Source organism: Thunnus albacares, chromosome 2, assembly GCF_914725855.1.
Source record: "Thunnus albacares chromosome 2, fThuAlb1.1, whole genome shotgun sequence".
Classification (NCBI taxonomy): Eukaryota; Metazoa; Chordata; class Actinopteri; order Scombriformes; family Scombridae; genus Thunnus; species Thunnus albacares.
The window spans coordinates 20,352,457-20,373,233 of NC_058107.1; the positions used below are offsets into that span (position 1 = coordinate 20,352,457).

Sequence of the window (20,777 nt, forward strand, 5' to 3'; positions counted from 1 at the left end):
AGCTTATACATTTTCAGTTTTTGTTGACATTGTCAGAAAGGTAATAATTCTACTTTAATGTTTATTATTGAGGTCGTAGTGAGTGGTGGTGGTGCACTGGAGAGTGCACTATATTGACAAGTGTATTTTGTTACCCTCATGCATGTTAATGGAGTGGACAAAATATTACAAAAAATATACAAAAAGTGATCAAATGAGGAAAACGGTTTTTTAAAAAATGCATATATTAAGGCTTTTTTATCTCATTGAATATGTACAGTATGTAATCCATTAGCTGTTTGTGTAGTGCACTGAATTTGGCAGAAGATGGCGCCACTGTTGTTTCCTTTCAGTTTGGGGCCAAACCTCAGTTTTCTCCTGCTTCCAGGTGCAGCAGTTGAGCCATGTTGAGCCCTTCCGCTCTCCGTACAGGAATTTGTAGACTGCATTACGTCAGTCAGTTGTCCTGCCAGCCGCAAGAAAGCAGCTCCGTCCAGGAGGAGTTTTAGGTTACTTTTTTCTGTGGAGAAGTTGAAGGGATTTGTATTTTCTTCCTGTCGTATACAGAGAGTTGGGAGTCCTGAGGAGACGACGGGGAGAAATTAAACATTGAAGCTGCTCTACATAGCTGCTGCTTCAGTATGAAAAGTCTGTAAAAACAACAAAAAAAAGGATCAGAATATCGACGACACACAGAAAGTAGATGGAGGAACCAGAAGGTGAGGAGTATTTCAGGTTGTAACTTTATACTGACGAGAGGTTACATTGTGTCTGTGCTGTGGTCTTATCGTTTTTTTACACACTGAGTTTATACAATGTTGCATGTTTAAAAAGCTTATTTTTTGCAGTTAATTGTGTAACGTCGAACATATCTGTCATTTACTAACTTTTCCCTCAGCAAATCACTTTTACCAGCTTGAATTTTTAAGCCTACGGTGCTACAAATGAAGACTGAAATGAAGGTTTCTTACAGGTACAGATGAATGTTACTGTGCGGGCTGTGGAGGAAGAATTCAAGACTCGTTTCACATGAAAGTCCTTCAGGACACCTGGCACAACGCCTGCTTTCAGTAAGTGTTCCAGTTTATGATTTAATACACGCCTTGCAATTTGCAGCCTGTAGAAGTACTGCAGAGAGAGAGAACAGCTTTGTCAGCCACAGTCTGATAAGTGAATGCTTTGTTTACAGAGAAACAAGAGAGGGAACAGTTTGCATTCATATGGACACAATTGTTTGTTGTTTTTTTTCTGTTGGTCAACATGTTGGCTTCCCCTCTTTTGGGTGTACTTACAAATGGCCTTGTGGATGATCCCAGAAGCTTCTGTTTTGTAGCCTAAACATGGGCCTAGATCTGTTTTTCAACAATTCACAACTGATTGTGTGCCCCTCTGCAGAAAATGCACCTTGTAGGAATTCAGGGCATTTACTGTCACAGCTGACTGAGCTCTGCATTGGGATGCTCCGCACTCTTGAGTTTAGATTGGTTGGTGAAATGGTCCCGATCTGCAGGGAGAACTTTGCTATCTCACTCTGCTCTGAGGATTAATGATTGCCACACTGGAACTGATGATGTTGGCTTTCTGGTCTTCACAGGTCGCTGCCCCGTTGTGAGATGTTTACATGTGGGGCAATGAACTTGTGGCTGGATGCTGACGTACTGTACATGCCAGCATGATACAACACTGAAGGGTTTTCCCCTTAGTTAACAGTAACATTCACTGGTTCTCACTGTGAGATAAGCTGGTTCTGATTTAGAGCTGCAACGACTAGTCAATTAATGAATTAGTTGCCAACTATTAAATTAATCGCCAAATATTTTTGATAATCAATCATTTTGAGTTGTTTTTCAAGAAGAGAATGTCCTAATTTTCCGATTCCAGCTTCTCAAATGTGAATATTTTCTGGTTTCTTTAGTCCTCTCTGATGGTAAACTGAATATCTTTGGGTTGTGGACTGTTGGTCGGGACAAAACTAGACATTTGAAGACGTCATCTTGGGCTTTGGGAAACAATGATCATGATTTTTCACCTTTTACTGACATTTTATGGACCACCACTAATTGATTAATCAAGAAAATAATCATTAGTTGCAGCCCTACGCTCATTGATCATGTTGCGTCCAGAAATCACCATGCCTAATTTGACCCCAACATTATAAAACAGATGATGAAGAAGTGAGCATCTGTGAATGTTGCTGAATGAAGTACAGCCTTTTCCTCAGTGGCCACACACTGCAGAGTGTATCTGCAGATCCTTTGATTTTTATGACTGGACTTTGGCTCTGGAGGTCTTCTAGGATTTCCAAAAAGCTTCAAGAATAGAACAGATTTACTTCTGACTTTTGTCTGTTTCTGACAACTGAAATAGCTTTCTGGGAAGTTTTGAGCCAGGATCTAACTCCTGTCCTTACGTAACCCAGAATTTCACTCCTTCCAAACACTGGCTCTTCAATAATAAATACAGCAACTTTTTTATCATCTTACAGGCAAAGTTCCTGACACAGGAGTGTTACTCACCATTGATCCTCTCCCCCCTGTCTGTATTTTAATACTCCCTCACATTTTTGGCATCCTTCTTCATAGCGTCATCATTTGTCTGAAACTTCTTCAGTTACACACTTTTTGTTGATATTAGATATTTTGCTTGTGTGTGGGGAAACCAGACAGCAGTATTTTCGCTTATCTAAAAGGGCTGCAGTTTGTCCATGTGAGGTACAACTTCTGGGTTGAATAATGTATTTTTCATTACAAGGGTTGAGATATCAATGCCACTGCAGTCATTTTACACTCTCATCACTGCTCACATTTTTGAGAGACAGTTATTTTGCTTAAGGAGGTAAATCTCTGCACTCTTTAAGGAAATTGTCTAGCAAAAATAAAATTCCTTTGAACGTGATACCTCCTGTGTTGCTCCTATTGTCTATTGTCCACATGCTGCCACTCTGCCCTCCTTGTATCTCCACCTTGTATAACATTCTTACAAGCTGACGTCACTCTTGTTCCAGTAAACCTGGCAGTGTTATTGAGGCCTATAGGTAACGGCACATTCAGCTGCTGTGCTCTGCATTCCTAGACGGCGATTCAGAGATGTGAGTCCGCTGTCCCAGACACTTACTCCAGAAACCATTGTTTTTGGGTTGGTTTTTGCCATCCAAAAAAAGCTTGATATTTCCAATGCGTTTCAATGGAATTGGTTAGAGCTGCAGATTGATTGCAGTATTGATGGAACACCATTCTTCCAAAAGATATTCCCCTCATTTGGTGTTTTGATGGTGGTGGTGGACAGCGCTAACATGTCAGTCCAAAATCTCCAATAGGTGTGTTGAGATATGTTGACTGCGTAGGTCATAGCATATGATTTATATCATTTTCATACTCATCAAACCATTCAGTGATCCCTTGTGGCCTATGAATGGGGGCATTGTTATCCTGGTAGAGATCACTCCCATCAGGATAGAAATGTTTAGGATAAAGGTGATGACTCAGAACAACTTTGTATTGATTAGCAGTGACCCTTCCCTCTAGGGGGACAAGTGGACCCAAATCATGCCAGCAAAATGCCCCCCAAAGCATAACAGAGCCACCAGATCCCCTCACTGTTGGGGTCAAGCATTCAGACCTGTACTGTTCTCTTGGTATACGTCACACATGCTCTCGCCCACTTGTCAAGAATATGGTGAAGGATGAATCATCTGACCGTATCACTTTTTTCCACATCTCTGTAGACCAGTGTCTATGGTTTTTGCACCACTGAACTCTCAAATGTGCATTCATCTTTGTAATGAGGGGGTTACGCACTGCCACCCTACTATAATATCCCTCTCTATGTAATTGTCGTCGGACTGTTCTTGCTGACACGTCCTGCATTGACATTCTCAGTCACCTGAGGAAGAGTTGCTCTTCTGTTGTTCTTTACATATCGCAATAATGCACAAGCATCACGGTCATCAAATGTGAGCTGTCGACCACAATTTCTGACTGTATTTACTGATCTCTTTTCCCATAGATCTGTCTCTTTAATCATAGTTCCTATTGAAGCACTGGCTAGTTGAGCAGTCTTTGCGACTGACGCTCCTGCCATCCGGGCCCCAACAATGAACCCTCTTTCAAAATCACTTAGATCTTTTCTTCTTGCTATCTTGATACAAAATCAGAATCAACTGAGCCTGCTCAGCATTTTTATACATGTACACAGCGTGATTGGATGTTAATTGTACCATGAAGTGCATCTGGGTGGAAGCATCTGCATTCATTATGTTTCTCCACTCATTTATTCAGGTTTTTCATTTTAATTTGTCAACCGTCTGTATGTCTTGGCTCTTTACTATTTTGAAATCAAAAAAACTTTCATTATGACAGAGAAGTAACACAAATATGCACTTATCCGCTGTATCTTTGAGCCCACGGCTACAGAAAAGAAATAATAAATCTATAAATATAAACCGTAAAACGGAGAACATTATCAAACTATCGAACACATTTTGTGAGACTCAATATTTTTCTTTTATTGCTGCTTCCACTTTTTGGTGCCACCTCTTCCAACCTGTGTATTGTAGACTATAAATGTATGTGATACTGAAACAAGTTGATGTTTTGATAGTCAATTAATTGTTTAAATTTTCAAGTAAAAAAATCTGGTGAATGTTTGACTTTGATTTCTGTTTGGCTCTTAACACAATGCAAATTCATATACTCCTCCTGCAAGGGCTTCTGGACTTAGGGGTGAGCCGGGGTCTTGTGTACTGGGTCAAGGATTTTCTGACTGACCGCCCACAAAGAGTCCATGTTAAAGAAATGCTCTCCGATGAGGTTGTTTTTTAACAAAGGGGCCCCTAAGGGCTGTGTTTGATCTCCAGTACTATTCTCTCTGTACACCAGTGCACCAGTGCTGTGAACACTGCACAACAGCAGTTTCAAGCTATGTAAACATACTGATAACATGGCTTTAGTGCGTCTTTTCCATAAAAATGATATCTCTGATTATTTTGCTCAGGTTTCCAAGTTAGAACAGTGGTGTAAGTCCAGCTCATTGTAAATTAATGTTGGAAAAACAAAGGAACTTATTCTAAACCAAGCTGACCCACTCTCAACACTGATACTTTTTGACCAAACTGTGGAAACTGTCAACTGTTTTAAACATCTGGAAACACACAGATGACAAACTGAGTTTCACAGACAATGTTGATTTTATATGTGAGAAAGCAAGTCAGAGACTGTTTTTAATTAGGAAACTGAAGGGGTAAGGATGAGTCTTGACATCTTGGAAAGACTGTATGTCAGCCTGATAGAGAGCATCCTTGTTTTTAATGTTGCTGTCTGGCATGGGCACATGACTTAAGTGAATAGAAACGAGCTGACCAGGATTGTTAAGACAGCAGGGAAGATAGTAGGTCACCAACAAAGGCCTGTCAATCATCAATAACAAAACTCATCCCCGCCACCCTGAATTTGAGTTGCTCCCCTCAGGGCGACGCTATACAGTATCTATGGCAAAGAAAAAGATCTACAAGGTTTCTTTTATCCTAAATGTAATTAATGTGATCAACAAATTACAGTTAACTTAAATATGAGAGTGTAGGTTGTTCACCATGAATGCACTGTTGTTGTACAATTGAGAGATCTTTGTTCTGTTAACGTGATGTTTTTATCTTGTGGACATGTTTGTGTTTATAGTGGACAATTTTCACTACTTTCTTACATTTATTGACAAAACTATGAATTCAGAAAATAGTTGACAAATTAATCAATAATGAAAATAATAGTTTGTTGCAGCCCTAAGTGTATGTTATAACAAAAATCAGCTGATTGAAATCAAAGGTGTCTTTTAGCATGTGATCCAAGCCTAATTAGATTGACTGCACAGACTGTTCCTGTGATATAAATGAAAAAATAGTGCTGCCGTTTCTTGGAGAGAAGTTGCTATGTAGAACATTTGGAGCACAACAGTCACACACCCTGAGATAAGGAGCCAGGAAAAGTGAAACACTCCCTTTGCAGGTCTTAAAGGCCATAAGCAAAGGTCCTTCTCTCACTGTCTCTACTCCATACTCCAACAAAGGAATACACTCCAGCAGGAATGTGGATTGAAGGAAGTGAGTAATGTTTGTTTTGTAGTGTTTGTGCAGGCAGGACCATTGCACATTGTTCACTGAAAAACCACCTGAGATTGGTGTGTCCGCCCCCCATTCACCAGCACGGATATAAGGAAGTCAGGTGTTTTTATAAGCACCCTTATGGCACTTTATCTTGATATATTAAGGGTCATAAAGGATAATAATTACAGTTTATCAGCTGATTTTGATTTGGAAATTTTTTTTCTTAAAAACAATGCGGACAAGGTGGAGGGTTTTGTTTTTCCTGCCACACCTGGACAGATACTGAATGTCATACATGCCAATTGAAATACTGCACTTTCCACAAGTCTCTTCCTTGTGCATACCTCTTATCTACTGGGACAAAATGGGTGTATTGGTATCTCCAGCCAACACTGATACTGACATATCAGCGCTGTTATGTTTACTGTAGCCAGAGTGAAATTTAAATTTTTATATTAAAGAATTGTGATTTTATGTAATCAGCTGACACATATGCCTATGCCAATATATCTGTGATTACCTAACGTCTTGGCTGGGATATATTGTTATGTAAAATTCACAAAGCTTTACAAAAGATTAAAATGACTTGGCTACTGTTTAATTGGTTTCATCAACAGAAACTAGTATGTTGCATCCAGAGTGTGTGACAGCTTTTACACAAACTTTTCCTAAGATTTTTCACCAGAGCAGCACAGCCACTGTTACTAATGCAATCTCTACCTCAGCAAACTTTTAGCACCACACTCCCCCTCATCATGTCCCTGCATGATGAATCAGGCTGGATTTATTATTACACTGACCCTGTGTTCATTCTTTATTTGCTGCGTTCAACTGAAAAGAACAGAGTTTGTTTCCCTGCATTATTTGACATAAAGACATTAACATGGAGGCTTCTTGAGTTGTAAAACTGAAACATCGCCTCTACCTTAGTGCTTCCCCTGCTCTCCACTTTTCTCTCTGCAATAGAGACATCAAACATGCTGTCTTCTCTCTATAAGACCTTCTTAAGTAATGCCAGAAAACTCTGAAATATCTGGAATCTGTTCCAAAGTCAATAAGCCCGGATCAACTATACCTGCAGAGAGCAACATGATGCATGGGGCTCAACTGAAAGCTGCTGCCAGCAGTGTACTGAAAAGAAAATGCATAAAAACCACATTCAAAGTAATAATTCTGACTTGTCATTTGATCTTGCATACTTGAAATTGTTGTGTGGGATTTTGATTTGATATTCCTAATATTATCAGTATCAGATAAGCAAGTGAGCAACAAGGGCAACATCATCAGCAGAGCTCTAGCTGTCATGCTAGTTAAGATCATAGCCCTGAATTGGAATTGGTTGTTTATCAAGAAGACTGTAAAGGTGTCAGTCAAAAGTTTTATTATTGTAGTAATTTGTCTTTTTTTTTTTTTTAATCAAAACACCTTGTTCTATTCTTGTTTTTTAACCTGGAGTTCAAGAGAAATTTGACGTGTGAATAGTTTCAATTACAAATCAAACAGTAAGGACATATGTCAATCATTGTGATGCCTTTGTCTGCCCTTCATCACCTAAATCTGAAGTCTCTTTCATTGTCCCTTCTCAAATTACTTAGAAGCTAAGGTGAAAACAGAAGGGCCAAGGAACCATCTGAATGCAGCAACAGCCCCAAAAAACAGGACTGCAGACATTTCAGTAACTTAATCTCTGACAGTGATTCATCCTTGATTGTATTTTGGCAGTCGAACCTGCTGCCACCGTTTTGCATAACCCGTGGAGCTTGTTCAAGGAACGCTCATAGCCTGCAGGTGCTTCCCAGTCTGCTGACAGCTTCAGCATTCCTCACTCTGAACATTTTGTCCCAAAGTCTGTGGCCATAAAAATCCCCTTAATTTGCCAATTATCTTTCCAGGTGACAGCTTGGATCAGTCAGCTGTTGGTGTAACATTATGGGAACAATACAATACAATAAAAAGGAATTTATTATTTCCAACTCCTTATAAGTTACTTTTTGAATTGTTTGTAGTGTTTCTTTGTAATTATTAACAGTTGACCAAAGAGAAGTATGGGGAGCAAGACTAGGATACTTTGTGACTAAGGTTTCTGACGTAGCCCAGGATATTATATGGTTTGTACCTTTGACCACAAGACTAACAGGGTAACTGGCTTTTCTTTACATTGACAGATAAGAAAATGCACAATGAGAAGTTTTTTAAGTAACTGCAAGCGATAGATACACAATAAACAACCCCTGTTCGTTTCAGTGACCTGAGAACTTTGCCCTTGTAGTGTTTCACTCTTTTTTTTTCTTGAACTTATCTTAACAGGAGCTTCTAGTCTGTTGACAAAGTATTGCTCTAGTTCCCCCTTAAACAACTGGATCCTATTAAGGTGCTGGAAATTGGCAAAGTATTTGGCAGCCTTTGGTGGTAGTGTGCCGTGCAGAGGGCAAGACTTGCCAGATTATCCTTCCTCAAAAGTGGAACAACTCTTTGTGCAGTCTCTTCTTCTTCTTATAACTTCCTATAACACAGCACAAATAACAGCAAACATGCAAGACCAAGCATATTTCAGGCAGGGAGGTATTTACTGTGTTAAACATACAGGAAAAAGTACATGTTGTCATTGACAGGAACATGCCCCCAGCTAATGTTCTAACCTCAGAGTTAAAAGTTTATGATTGATGGTTTTGGCACAATCTCTTTTTTATTACTTAACACCGTTTACTGGTATGTAATGTCAGTTATGAAATCTGAAAAAAATGTGAAAAAAGGTGAACCAGTTTTGTTTTTCTGTTTTGCTTAGAATTTCCAAAGTTTATTATATTAACCTGAGACAGAAGGGAGTCACAAAATGCCTGTTGCTGTGTGAGAGAGCAGCTGAATCATTGCTTTATGAGCATCTTTCAGACATCACCCACATACCTTTGAATTATAAACAGATTTTTTTGCCAGGCCTTTGAGTCTCTGCCATATTACCTTGAAGGTGATATGCTTTACAGATAAAAAAAAAAATCTCTTCCTCCTTCCCTGTTCTCTACAAGTGTCACCAAGCCTTTTTTTGTGCTCATAGGTGCTCTGTGTGCTGTGACCACCTGACTAACTGGTACTATGAGAAGGACAGCAAGCTGTACTGTCGTAAACACTACTGGGAAAAGTTTGGAGAGCTGTGTCATGGTTGCTCTCTGCTCATGACTGGACCTGCCATGGTAAGTCTGCTGCACTTTAAACCCTTTATGTCTTTATGTCAGAAGATTTTTAGGGAAACATTGGACTGTCAGTCTTAAACTTTCGAACAGAGGACAATATCTCAATAAGTAACTTGATGTAATGTCACAAAATGATTTCCTTCTAAACCAAAATCTCATCAGCTTCACTTGTACTTTAAGATTTAAGGGCTCTGGAGAAGCTTTCTTTAGTCTGAGGGGGAAAGAAAACCTTGTGATGTCATAGTGATGTCGTCAGGGTTTAGTGGCTACATATTTTTCATGAAGTTTGAAAGATGTTTGGTATTTGCAGGCATTGAGGGGTTTAACAAAAGATGCTATCAAGTTGCATTATGGGAAGTGTAGTCTTATCAAGTATTTTTGAAATATGGCCCATACTAGGGACTAAAAGTCAGAATATCTTTGTCTCTGCTGCTCCCAAATTTATAGGAACTAAATCACCAAAGCACTCTTCTAATGCTAACATTGATAGCTAACCTTTAGTCTTTGCTCTTGGGCCACTCCGAGGTCAAACTTAAATTACATTTTTTGTATCACTAGTGTGTATTACACTGCCCATTACATCTCACAATTTAGTAAGACTTGTTCCTTTTACTGTTGGCTGCTGTTTTGTCAATGCTTGAGTCTAACACTGTGTCAAGACTGTTGCTACATGTGATTGCCAGGCTTTCAGACTGCCTTGCCACGATCATATAACAACAATTGCCAACAATTTCCCCCTCTATTTAAATAATACCAGAATGCCCACAGAGCGTGTCAATGCTCTCTGTGTTCCAGTCTCTCACTACTGCTGGAGATTAATACTTACACGCATTGAAAGGCAGGGGTGCTGTTTTTGTGGCGATTACATTTACAGATGAGTGATATTTTACACAGACTGCTGCTGAACATTGTGGATTGAGCCCTCAACCTCACTTGTGAATTAGTTTCCCCCCTTGAGGCCCCATTCTGTTGCCTCTGTACAGAAGTTCTCCACAGTTCACTTCCCCAAGTACACAGAGGATCTAGTGGGAAGACGCAAAAGCATGAGAGGGTTTTGGAGCCACATCATGTTCGGTTGATTGTGGTGAGGTGGCTGTGTATGTATTACTCACAGTCTGCCACTCACATTATGATCTGAACTATGCTCACAGAGATTAAGTATCAATAATTACAGGAAGTATTTGTTTTTTTTCTTAAGGTGTGTTTTACTGTCCAAGTTACATCCGACCCTCCTGTCTCAGGAGGGAGCACATGGGGGGCCCCAGCAGAAAGGGTTGGGAAGCAGCTAAGGCTAGCAGCCACATAACTGCATCCCTCGCTTTGTCCCCCATCGAGCTGGTTGGGGGGGGCAGCGGGGAAAATTTCCTTTCGGGGCTAGGCAAGGCTCCCATCTCTCGCTTAGGTCCACTGTGTACACTCAGAGAAGAAAAAACACTCACCTGTAGGGTGTTGTGTCTGGCAAAACACTGTTTTGGTCCACTAGTTCGCATACACCCAGCTCAGGCTACGCGCAGTGAGGAATGGTGGCACATGGCCAGCCAATGAGACAAGAACCACTCATTGGTGGTCAGCGTGGATGTCAAGGGTTCTTGCTTGATGAGGAAACACTCACATTGGCGGGCTGCAGGCTGCTTCGCCTGGAACACAGCCTGGTTGCCGTTTTGGTCGCCATCTTGTGTTTGGGCCGGAACAGCCTGCAGACGGCTCTCACCTCTGACATGACATGTAAACACAGATGTGGCCAAGCTGAAATGACGGTGGCTGGCCACGTTAACCGTGCTAACCAAGCTAATAGTGTTAACAGGGTTAGCAGCTCCACCCAGAGCCGCCTACTCACCGGGGTGAACTTGGGGGAAAATGTGGGGTGGGCATTGCGCTTCTGCAATGTTTGCGGTAACTATTGTATGAGCAGCACCGCTTGCCAGCACATGGATAGTGCGCAGTATGGAGCAGCAGTGATTAGCTAACTAGCCTGCTGTCGTCCGGACCTTACCCTGTCCCTCTAGGACAAGAGCAACGGCCGACCTTGGCTGGGTCAGAGGGAGGTAGAGGGGAGGAGGCAGACCCTGACTGCATCCTCCATGGAGGGAACCCCCTTGTCCCACTCCCAGCCCTTGACAGTGGAATAAGGCCCGTAAGCCACTGCCAGGGGCTTAGTGGTCAATGGAGAGGCCCACTTACACTGCGTGTAAGAGGAGATGGGTGCCATCTTGAGGAGGACAGTACAAGGATGAGACCTCGCACGGCTGAGCGAGGAGGTCCACAGTGAAATCCTTGGCTGGAGTTTTTGCCAGCAGCTGGGGAGGCAGTGGGGTCTCCATCCTGTGAGCAGCCGAGTTGAACAAACCAGGCAGGTCGTCCAGAGGATAACATTGGGTTATTGGGTTATTGGGTTGTTGGTGTGTCGTCATCCTTGAAGAGAGAAGCAAAGTCTTCCTCTTCGTAGACTTGACAGTCATCCTCCTTGTCATAGTCGGCCAAAGACTTGGACTGAGCTGCCACACCCTCCGCTGCTGGTGCCAGGTTATCATGGAGGGAGAAAACAGACTCTGTGAAAAGCAGCTGTCGATTGCGCTCCTCCCGGGGGACCACGAAACAGGCAGCACAGAAGTCAGCCTCAATCTGGTGCCGCCGACCTAGGCAGAGGAAACAGGACTCATGGGAGTCTGTTGGCAGCATAGGTGAAGCGCAGCAAAAACAAGGCTTGCTAGTAGACATGACGATGTAGCTAATGCCGCTGCAACACCAGATGAAGTTCGCAGGATGATAAATTCTCAAGGTGGCTGAGTAGAAAAAGGGGACGAGCAGCGAGAGCGCTGGGACTTTATAGGGGGAGGGTGCTGCATAGTAGCTACCTCCCGATTGGGCAGTGAGTGCATAGAAGTTTTTCTCAGGTGCTGAGGCAGAGCCTCATAAGGGTAAACCAATAGCAAAGCCCATTACAGGGCGCAGCATGTATGACATAGAACAGTAAAAGTCAAAACTGTCACCAGATAAATTGGTACGTTGAATTGATTCCAAATATCTATCTAGTTTCGATTTAGTATTCAGGCTACATGTTGAAACATAAAATTCAGGAGCTGCTGTTGGGGTCGTTTTGCCTCCACTTGTCCAACATGGAGCCAGACTGAAGTTTTTCTTTTCGCCACCAAGCAACACACATAATGGACTCCTCTATTTAGTATTGGCATCCTGCTTCATCAGCCAGAGTGTTTTTGGCAGAGCTGAACTGGCACTGCATCCCCTTAGCCAGAAAGAGAGTCATTGTGGTCCATCAGCAGAGGAGGATCATGCAGAGCTGCTACTGCTTGTCAGGCATTCAAGTCCAGAACACTGTTGTGTTTGTCCTGTTTTTAATTACTTAGTTTATTGATTGATTGAAGATGTATTTTTTGTTGTTGTGCTTGAAGGCACTGTATTTCATTTAATTTATCTGCTAGTTGGACCTTTTCAGCTTCTCCAAAATTAATTCTACTTAATAGTCCCTAGGTCTGATCTTGTTTTGCCAAGTTTGTACAGCTCTGTCTTGCTGTTGAAGCCTGGGGCAGGTTGTGACTGTGGTCGGTTGTGGTGGTGGTGCAGTTCTTGGCAAGGAGGCAAGAGGTTGCAGACTCGTGAGATGTCCCAATGATTTGGCTGACATCACTCTAATCTCTTTGTAGCAGCAGGGAATCCTTTCCCAGCACTGACTCAGAGCTGTGGCCAGTGTGGGAAAAAGGTCTGATTGAAACTACATGAGGTTGTACAGTCATCGAGCTTGTATTCCTAACATAATGTTATGGCATCCTCTATTTAAAAAAAAAAAAAAAAAAAAAAAAAGCTTTGCTGTATTTTTGATGTTGTTGAAACTTTAATTACAATGAAAGGAAATGAAAAACAAACCTCCTGCCTGAGTTTCTCCACATCACACCTCCAGATCAGGTGCAGGTTTTTAAGTTTTCCACTGAGCCATCTGTAATATAAAGGTTAAACAATTTTACTTCATAATTAAACATGAAAGCAACTATTTTTGTGCTGAGGTATGTGATGATCATTCCTTGATGTTTGTATGGGGCGGAAACATGATCTCATCTCGCATGAGAGAGAGGAGAGAAAAGCCAGGTGAAATTGGGGGTGTGTAACATGGATTGTAGAATGGGAAATCAGTCAGGCAGTGTTAATGAGAGAGCGAGAAAGCACATGAGAAGTTATGAGCTGGTTTCAGAGGATTGAAAGTCAGCCAGACGATTGGCTCAGACCTGCAGTGGGTGGTGATATCATAGCAGATTCCAGACAGACTGAGAGTGAAGCAGGTGTTATGACTGTGTCACCGCTCACAGCGGGAGAGGGGTAGAAAGCAATACGCACTCAGCAGAACACACTCCTCTCTGACGAGCAGAGCACAGCGGAACAGGACAGCAGCCTCACCGCCAACGTATTACTTCTTTTGTGCTTTGAATCGCATGGATGTTTTGAAGATCACCTGGTTTGTTTGTGGTTCCAGGTGGCTGGAGAACACAAGTATCACCCTGAGTGCTTTGTATGTCTGAGCTGCAAGGTGGTGATTGAGGACAGAGATACCTACGCTTTAGTCGAGCGATCGAAACTGTACTGGTAAGTCACTTGCATGGGACCTGTTTTCAATATTGACACAGTTATCTTTAGAGGACATGCAGCTGATTGTAACTGAAATAGCAAGTAATTTAACAAGCAAGCACATGTCCACAAATGTGATGATTCACTCCCTCCTCTGTTGTGTGCAGTGGAAAGTGCTACAAGCAGGTGGTCCTTACGCCAATGTTGGAAAAGCGTTCACACGACTCGATCCTAGACTCCCTGCCCCACACAGTCACCCTCATCTCGATGCCCTCTGCGGCCAACGGCAAGAGAGGCTTCTCCGTCTCTGTGCTGAGGGACGTCAGTGGCTCTGCAAGCGTTCAAGTCAAAGAGTAAGTGGTACCTGATGATCGGTGATAATCTTAATACCTGTCTCTCTCTTCTGTGGGGACAGCATGAGTAATAGCTGAGGTAAGATTGATTATAGGTTTGTTAAATAGCAGGGCATTGGTGTTTGTGTGTTAATGTGTGCCACTGCAGGAAAAATCATGTTTTTCTCAGTCTTGGGTTTCTTGCTGATTGGCAGACCCATTTATTAGAGCAGATCTTTAACCTACTGTCTTTAAATCAGCATATTCCTCCTCTATTGCTAATACTGACATATACGTGTTGGTGCTGTGTTGCCACCAGGGTCAGAGGGATGCTTATTAGTCCAGAGGTGCGGAATGCCATCCATGTTGGGGACAGGATCCTGGAGATTAATGGCCTTCCAGTGGGGACTTTGATGGAAGAAGAGGTGAGTTTATGCTTCATAGACACTTCTGAGACTCATGGAATGATAATGTGATGTAAGATTCTTCAAGTCAAGCTTATTAGCATACTCATTAAGGGCGCGTCCATTCCTGGAGTGCAATTTGCCAAGCTATTTTCTTATTAAACAACAATTACACATTGATTTCTTGCATTCCTCACATTCCTCCATCATTTATATGTACATTCTTCAGCTGGGAGAGGACGGTATGTGGAATGACTGCTGCACTTAAAAGCTCATTCCCATAACCTCACTCTCACATCATTACACGCATTCCAGTTAAGTCACCATTCACTGCTTTGATCTTTTTAATTGTTGTATTTGTAAGTTCCCACCTATCCTGTTCTCCCATTAACACATTCTAACATAACATCCCATCTTAAAGGTGATTACTGTTCTACACTATAGATGCTATAATCTTGTTAAGTAGAACAATTTATAATATACAGAAGACCAGATGATTGGCTGTCTTTTTTACCACCTCAAAGATTTGAATTGCTGTTCTACTACCACTTAAACAAACAAATATGAAAGAAAGGTAACAGAAAATTAGCATATACATAATTTTTACAATTAATTATCAGCAGTCTATCAAATTGTGTTAATGGTGGTAAATACCAGAAAAAGTGTGAACTAATCATTTTGAAATTTGTCAACCCCAACTCCTGTCGGTCTGTTTAGGTGGACGATCTGATTCACCGCACAAGCCACACACTGCAGTTGCTTATAGAATATGACCCAGTCAGGCAGCGATTGGACCGGCTCAGGCTGGGATCACCCAGGAACCATCTGGGAGTCCCAGCAACCTCCCGCATGCGCCTGTCTTCACCTAATGCAGTCGTGGAGAGAACTGATGTGGTTGATGACGGCACTCTGAAAAGGAGGTCTTTGAGGTTTGTCAGAGCTTTCTGAGCAGCCAAAAAACTATCCAGCTTACACATTGTGGGTCTGTAATAGACAAGTGATGAGTGTACATAGTTTTGTAATTTAAGTTGACCATATTCTCTATTGCAGGCGCAGTAACAGCATATGTAAGTCCCCTGGACCAAATTCTCCCAAAGAGCAGCCTTTTATTACACGAGACATTGGGCGCTCTGAATCTTTGAGATCCTCCAGTAGCTGCTCTCATCGCATCTTCAGACCATGTGACCTCATCCACGGCGAGGTCTTAGGAAAAGGCTTCTTCGGACAGGCCATCAAGGTGAGCCTTCAACTTTTATCAATACCTTTATCTAACTCTAACCTTGGACTACTCTGGTTCTTTGTGCAATGGTGTTTATGTAAGACATCTGTTGCTTTTATCATGCTCACAGGTGACTCATAAAGCCACAGGAGAGGTGATGGTGATGAAGGAGTTGATCCGCTGTGATGAAGAGACCCAGAAAACTTTCCTAAAGGAGGTTGGTAATCTGCAGCAGGAGGCCTGGACTTCCTCACAGACAAAACAGAGTCTTCTGGCTCTGCATGGAGCTGTGATCTATTAGACTCACAACTGAAAGCACGCCACATGTTCCAACAAATACCTCTTTGTACCTTGTTATTTTGAGATTTTCATCCCAGTCATATGGGAAAACGTTAGTCTATGATGATTATTGTATTCTCCTGGATTCATTGCCACCTATGTGAAACTGATAAGTCTGCAATCATAATGGTCTTACTCTACATATATTTCTTTCCCATTTTTAGGTCAAAGTTATGCGGAGCCTCGATCATCCCCACGTTTTGAAGTTCATCGGTGTGCTATACAAGGACAAGAGGCTCAATTTGATAACTGAGTTTATCGAGGGAGGCACCCTGAAGGATTTCATTAGAGACATGGTGAGTTAAACTAGTTGATTCACTTAACCCTCCTCCTGTCCTCTTCCACACAAGAGCACAAAAAACACTAAGTGGCCACAGAAAGTCTGAGGGCCGTGTGGGAGGGGGCTGACCTGAAGTAAACTCTGCACTGATAGAGGGCTCTTGGCTGTATAGCGGCTGGCATGTCAACAGGGCCAAGACGTGGAATGAGAAAAGTTGTAGAAAGTGTTACCAGGTGAAATTTAAAGAGCTCCCCTTCCCCCCACAGCTGACTATAAAGGGGAGCACATAGTTCAGCACACGGCCCCAATGAGGAGAAGGAGTGTTTTCTTTTCCTCTAATGATGATGATGAAATTATTTATAAAGGTTTAATTCTGTTTACTGTATTCACCCCTCATTATGGCCCCTGAGAGAGCTTCTATTCATTTCTCCCTTTTGTTTTTTTTTTTTGTTTTTTTTTTATTCTGGGCTAACAGGATCCGTTTCCATGGGAGCAAAGGGTGAGCTTTGCAAAGAGCATCGCCTCTGGCATGGTGAGTTGGCCTCTCGCAAAGACGTTACTATTAGTGAAATCTATATGTATGTAAATGTGCTGTAGAGTGCTGTGCATTTAAAGGCACAGTGCAGCATGTTAGGTTGTGTTGCAGAGATGTGATGAGTTCTCTTAAATCTAAAAATAATAGTACGAATCACTGCCATACAAAATAACTAAATCCTTAGTCACACCTGGCATAAAGTCAGCCACAATTTTCCTTCATAGAGGGGAAAGATCATAGATGATGTCAGTGTGTAGAGTGCTGTGAAGTTTTACTATATACAAGGGAATTTTCTTACAAGTGTGTGTGAATTTTCTTTGTTTCAGGCCTACCTTCACTCAATGAGCATCATACACAGAGACCTCAACTCTCACAATTGCCTGGTTAAACTGGTAAGTGACATGGCATTTTACCAGCCATTACACACACTTCATAAAATTTAAACAATAAGGAGTATGAGGAGTTTCATGGGCTGAGTGAAAGTTGGCACGCTTTCAGTTGTGAGTAGAAGCAGTTCCCAGTTGTCTGTATAAACAAGAGTTGTAAAAATTTTTTAGTTTGCTGTGAACTCAAGACGATACTGTGTTACATAATCAGATTGTAAAACAGCATCCAAGAGCATTTACTTTATTAATGATTGCTTGACCTTATAGAGCATTTATTCTTCTTCAATGGTTAACTACAAACCGTACTATTTTTTAAACAGACCATTCTGTCTATAGTAACTGTCAGACCAACTTTTGCTTAGATATTTATTTTAAGTGTATATATATTTTTCCATTTTAAATGAAGTTCAGTCAACCATTAAGTGTCATCTTTCAACAGGACAACACCGTTGTCGTTGCTGACTTTGGACTGTCCCGACTCATCGTAGAAGACAAAGTTAAACCTCCACCTGAAAAAACGTGCACTAAGAAGAGGGTGTTCAGACGCATTGACCGAAAGAAGCGGTATACTGTCGTCGGAAACCCTTATTGGATGGCTCCAGAGATGCTAAACGGTGAGCAGGAGGAACAGAATGAATTACCAACTTGATTTAAGTTCAGTTGGGTCAATGAGTGCATTTACTTCATTCTTTACTTGATAATGTTTCAGGTAAACGCTACGATGAGAAGGTGGACATTTTCTCCTATGGAATTGTTCTTTGTGAGGTAAGAACATGCTGATTATCTGCTTTGATTTGTTGACAACGTAGCTTGTATAATTTAAAATCACTGCACCAATAATAGTTGACAAAACAAAAAGCGTTTTTGTTTCAAGCATTTAAACATAGATCTAATATGCGGTGGTATGCTCAAGAAAATGCTACTGCTAATGCCGAGGTATTTGTGCCAGTGTGTCGCTATCTGTTAGTGACCCTTACCTCCTCTGTCTTATGATCCAGATCATTGGAAAAGTCTATGCAGACCCAGAGTGCCTCCCCCGGACTCTGGACTTTGGCCTGAATGTGGGCAAGTTTGTGGAGAAGTTCCTCCCCGAAGACTGTCCACCAGCTTTCTTTCCACTGGCCGTGGCTTGTTGTGACCTCACACCCGACAACCGGTGAGCACCTGTTGTTATTGTAATGGTTAATGGCTTACACTTAGTTTATACGTAGTGGCAAAATACATTTTTGCAGAGCTGCTTACTGGTCGATTACTAAATCTTAACCTGACAAGAGAAATGAGAAATGTAGAGAAACTGTAAAACCGAAACGTCCATACCTTCACCCTGAAAGACAGTATCCATCCAGGTATTTGAACTCGTTTGTAGAAGCAGTGGGGAGAAAAAAAAAGACTTTCAGATGCCATCTCAACATAGGACACGCCTCCACTGCCAGATTGCTTCCTCATGTTTTCTCTCAACCTCGTCAGTCTGGTTTTAACCTCAATACCCTCTTGTGTGCCCTCCCTCCTCCCTCCTCCCTGCTCCTTCCTCCTCCTCCATCAGTCCACCTTTCCAGAAGCTAGAGGACTGTTTTGAAGCTCTGTCCCTCAACCAGGAGCTGGGGATCCCCCTGCCAGCCGAACTGGATGTACTGCATCAGAGTCTGAGTCAACTCCACTGGCCCAAAGACAACTCCCCATCCCAGAGCACAGATCAACCCCCGACTCCAACAGCAGCCTCTCCAGACTGTTCCAGCATGACAGACAACGGCACCTAGGACCAGTCTCTGTTTTTTGTTACCTTTGAGACTCCTCTGAACTGCTGCACTAATATCACGGATGAGAAAAAGAGGAAAACTGAACCCGAGCCATATTAGAAACTGGATAACCTGAGGTAGCTGGACCAATCTCCCCTGTGTGAGACCTGTATTTTAGTGCCAGTGAGCTGCAATGTGAGTGGAAGACACATTTCAAGAAAATAAGTGTTAGTTGCTTAATTTTTTTTTTTTTACCCTACTCAACACAGGCGGGGTTGTACTAATGTTTACTGTGTATAAAGACAATATGCAACTTTCTGCGGTTTTGTTCCTGACAGAGGAGGAGTATCTTTATATGATGGAAGAGCTGTTGTCCACATTTGATGAGTCCCCATGTGACAGCAGTTTTGGTTTTCTGGCTCTGAAGTTGTTGTTTGCTAAGTGTGGAATGCACAGATCAGTTCTTGCCCAGCAGAGGACTCACTTCACTGCAGCAAAGAAAACAGCTCGACAGTGTGATTGACACGTCCGAGTAAATAGAGGGGAAGGGCTTGATAAAAACAGGTGTGACCTGAGGTAGCAGTGGCAGCAAAACACACACTGACCCCGAATAGTTTCATCACTCTGAGCATTTGGCACAAGATGGTGAAAAGACGTTTCGGTTTTATCGTCTTAAGCACCACTGATCTTATGTCTGACGAGATGGTTACAAGCATGGTTCTGTATTTTGTAGCCAGATGATTTAATTTCTTTTCTCAGATGTTGAATTAACACTATTCTGATTTTTGTTTTTCATGTTTGCTTAACTGACACTTTGTTCAAACACTTGGTGCTTGTAGACAGAAGCCCTTTTTGAAAATGTTGCAGTTTAAAGCCACTATTACCATGCATTGTCAGACATAATCATGCAAGAGTTGACCATAAAAACATGACTTTGTACAGAAGAACTGGATTTATTTGTCTTTTTTTCTTAGGAATTGTATATAAATATGTACATATTATGCCTCTAATAGGATGTCATTTTCTAATGGGAGCTATAGATCTGTAGATTTTTAGACATTTCGTTAACGATGGACGTTTTGCCTTTTTAGCATCATGGAAGGTACTGACGACCCACTGTAACCACTATTATTTATATCTCTATAGTGTTTCTTAAATAAACCTTCTGGAAGTTGCCTTATCCTTGTCGTTCTTTAATTTAGTCGGTAAAAGTGTTGCTAATAACCAGCTCTACAGATAAACAGACTGAAATCACTGAAATGAGCTGATTTATCAATTAAGCAGAGAATATATTCAGAAAATGACTAATTTCAAAAATAGATTAATCATTCATTTGGTGAATAAAAATTCCAAACATGAGCTGGTTGGTTTCACAATTGCAGAAATTCTTACTTTGTATTTTTTATGACATTCTGTAAATATATATTTTTTATATACTTATTTTTACTTTTGATCAGACTAAAGCAAATTTTAAGACATCACTTTTTACTCTGGCACCTTGTGTGCATTTGTTCACATTTTTGGAGTAAATGAAAATTGCCTAAATGTTAGATTGACAATTTGCGAGACAACAAAGACTCGCAGCCTTAACAATGATTACCCCACTGATTGTAATTTACACTCATTAATTTTAGCAGCCTGGAATTGCGGATAATCAGATAACTCTGATTATTATCAATCAGGGTTTTTAGTGTCAAAGTCACTGTCATA

General features: G+C 41.6%; 1 protein-coding gene across 1 annotated transcript; it reads left to right on the forward strand.

Annotated features, from left to right (window-relative positions):
- The first annotated feature begins 375 nt into the window (after positions 1 to 375).
- limk2 (LIM domain kinase 2) lies at positions 376 to 20,243 on the forward strand. The gene is made up of 16 exons (XM_044371737.1): positions 376 to 698; positions 953 to 1,049; positions 9,126 to 9,261; positions 13,745 to 13,854; positions 14,004 to 14,189; positions 14,488 to 14,593; positions 15,290 to 15,501; positions 15,623 to 15,809; positions 15,922 to 16,008; positions 16,295 to 16,426; positions 16,886 to 16,942; positions 17,272 to 17,337; positions 17,771 to 17,945; positions 18,041 to 18,096; positions 18,330 to 18,487; positions 18,875 to 20,243. Exons 1-16 carry the CDS (start codon positions 683 to 685, stop codon positions 19,086 to 19,088), a joined length of 1,995 nt encoding a protein of 664 aa, XP_044227672.1. The 5' UTR covers positions 376 to 682; the 3' UTR covers positions 19,089 to 20,243.
- Positions 20,244 to 20,777: the final 534 nt, after the last annotated feature.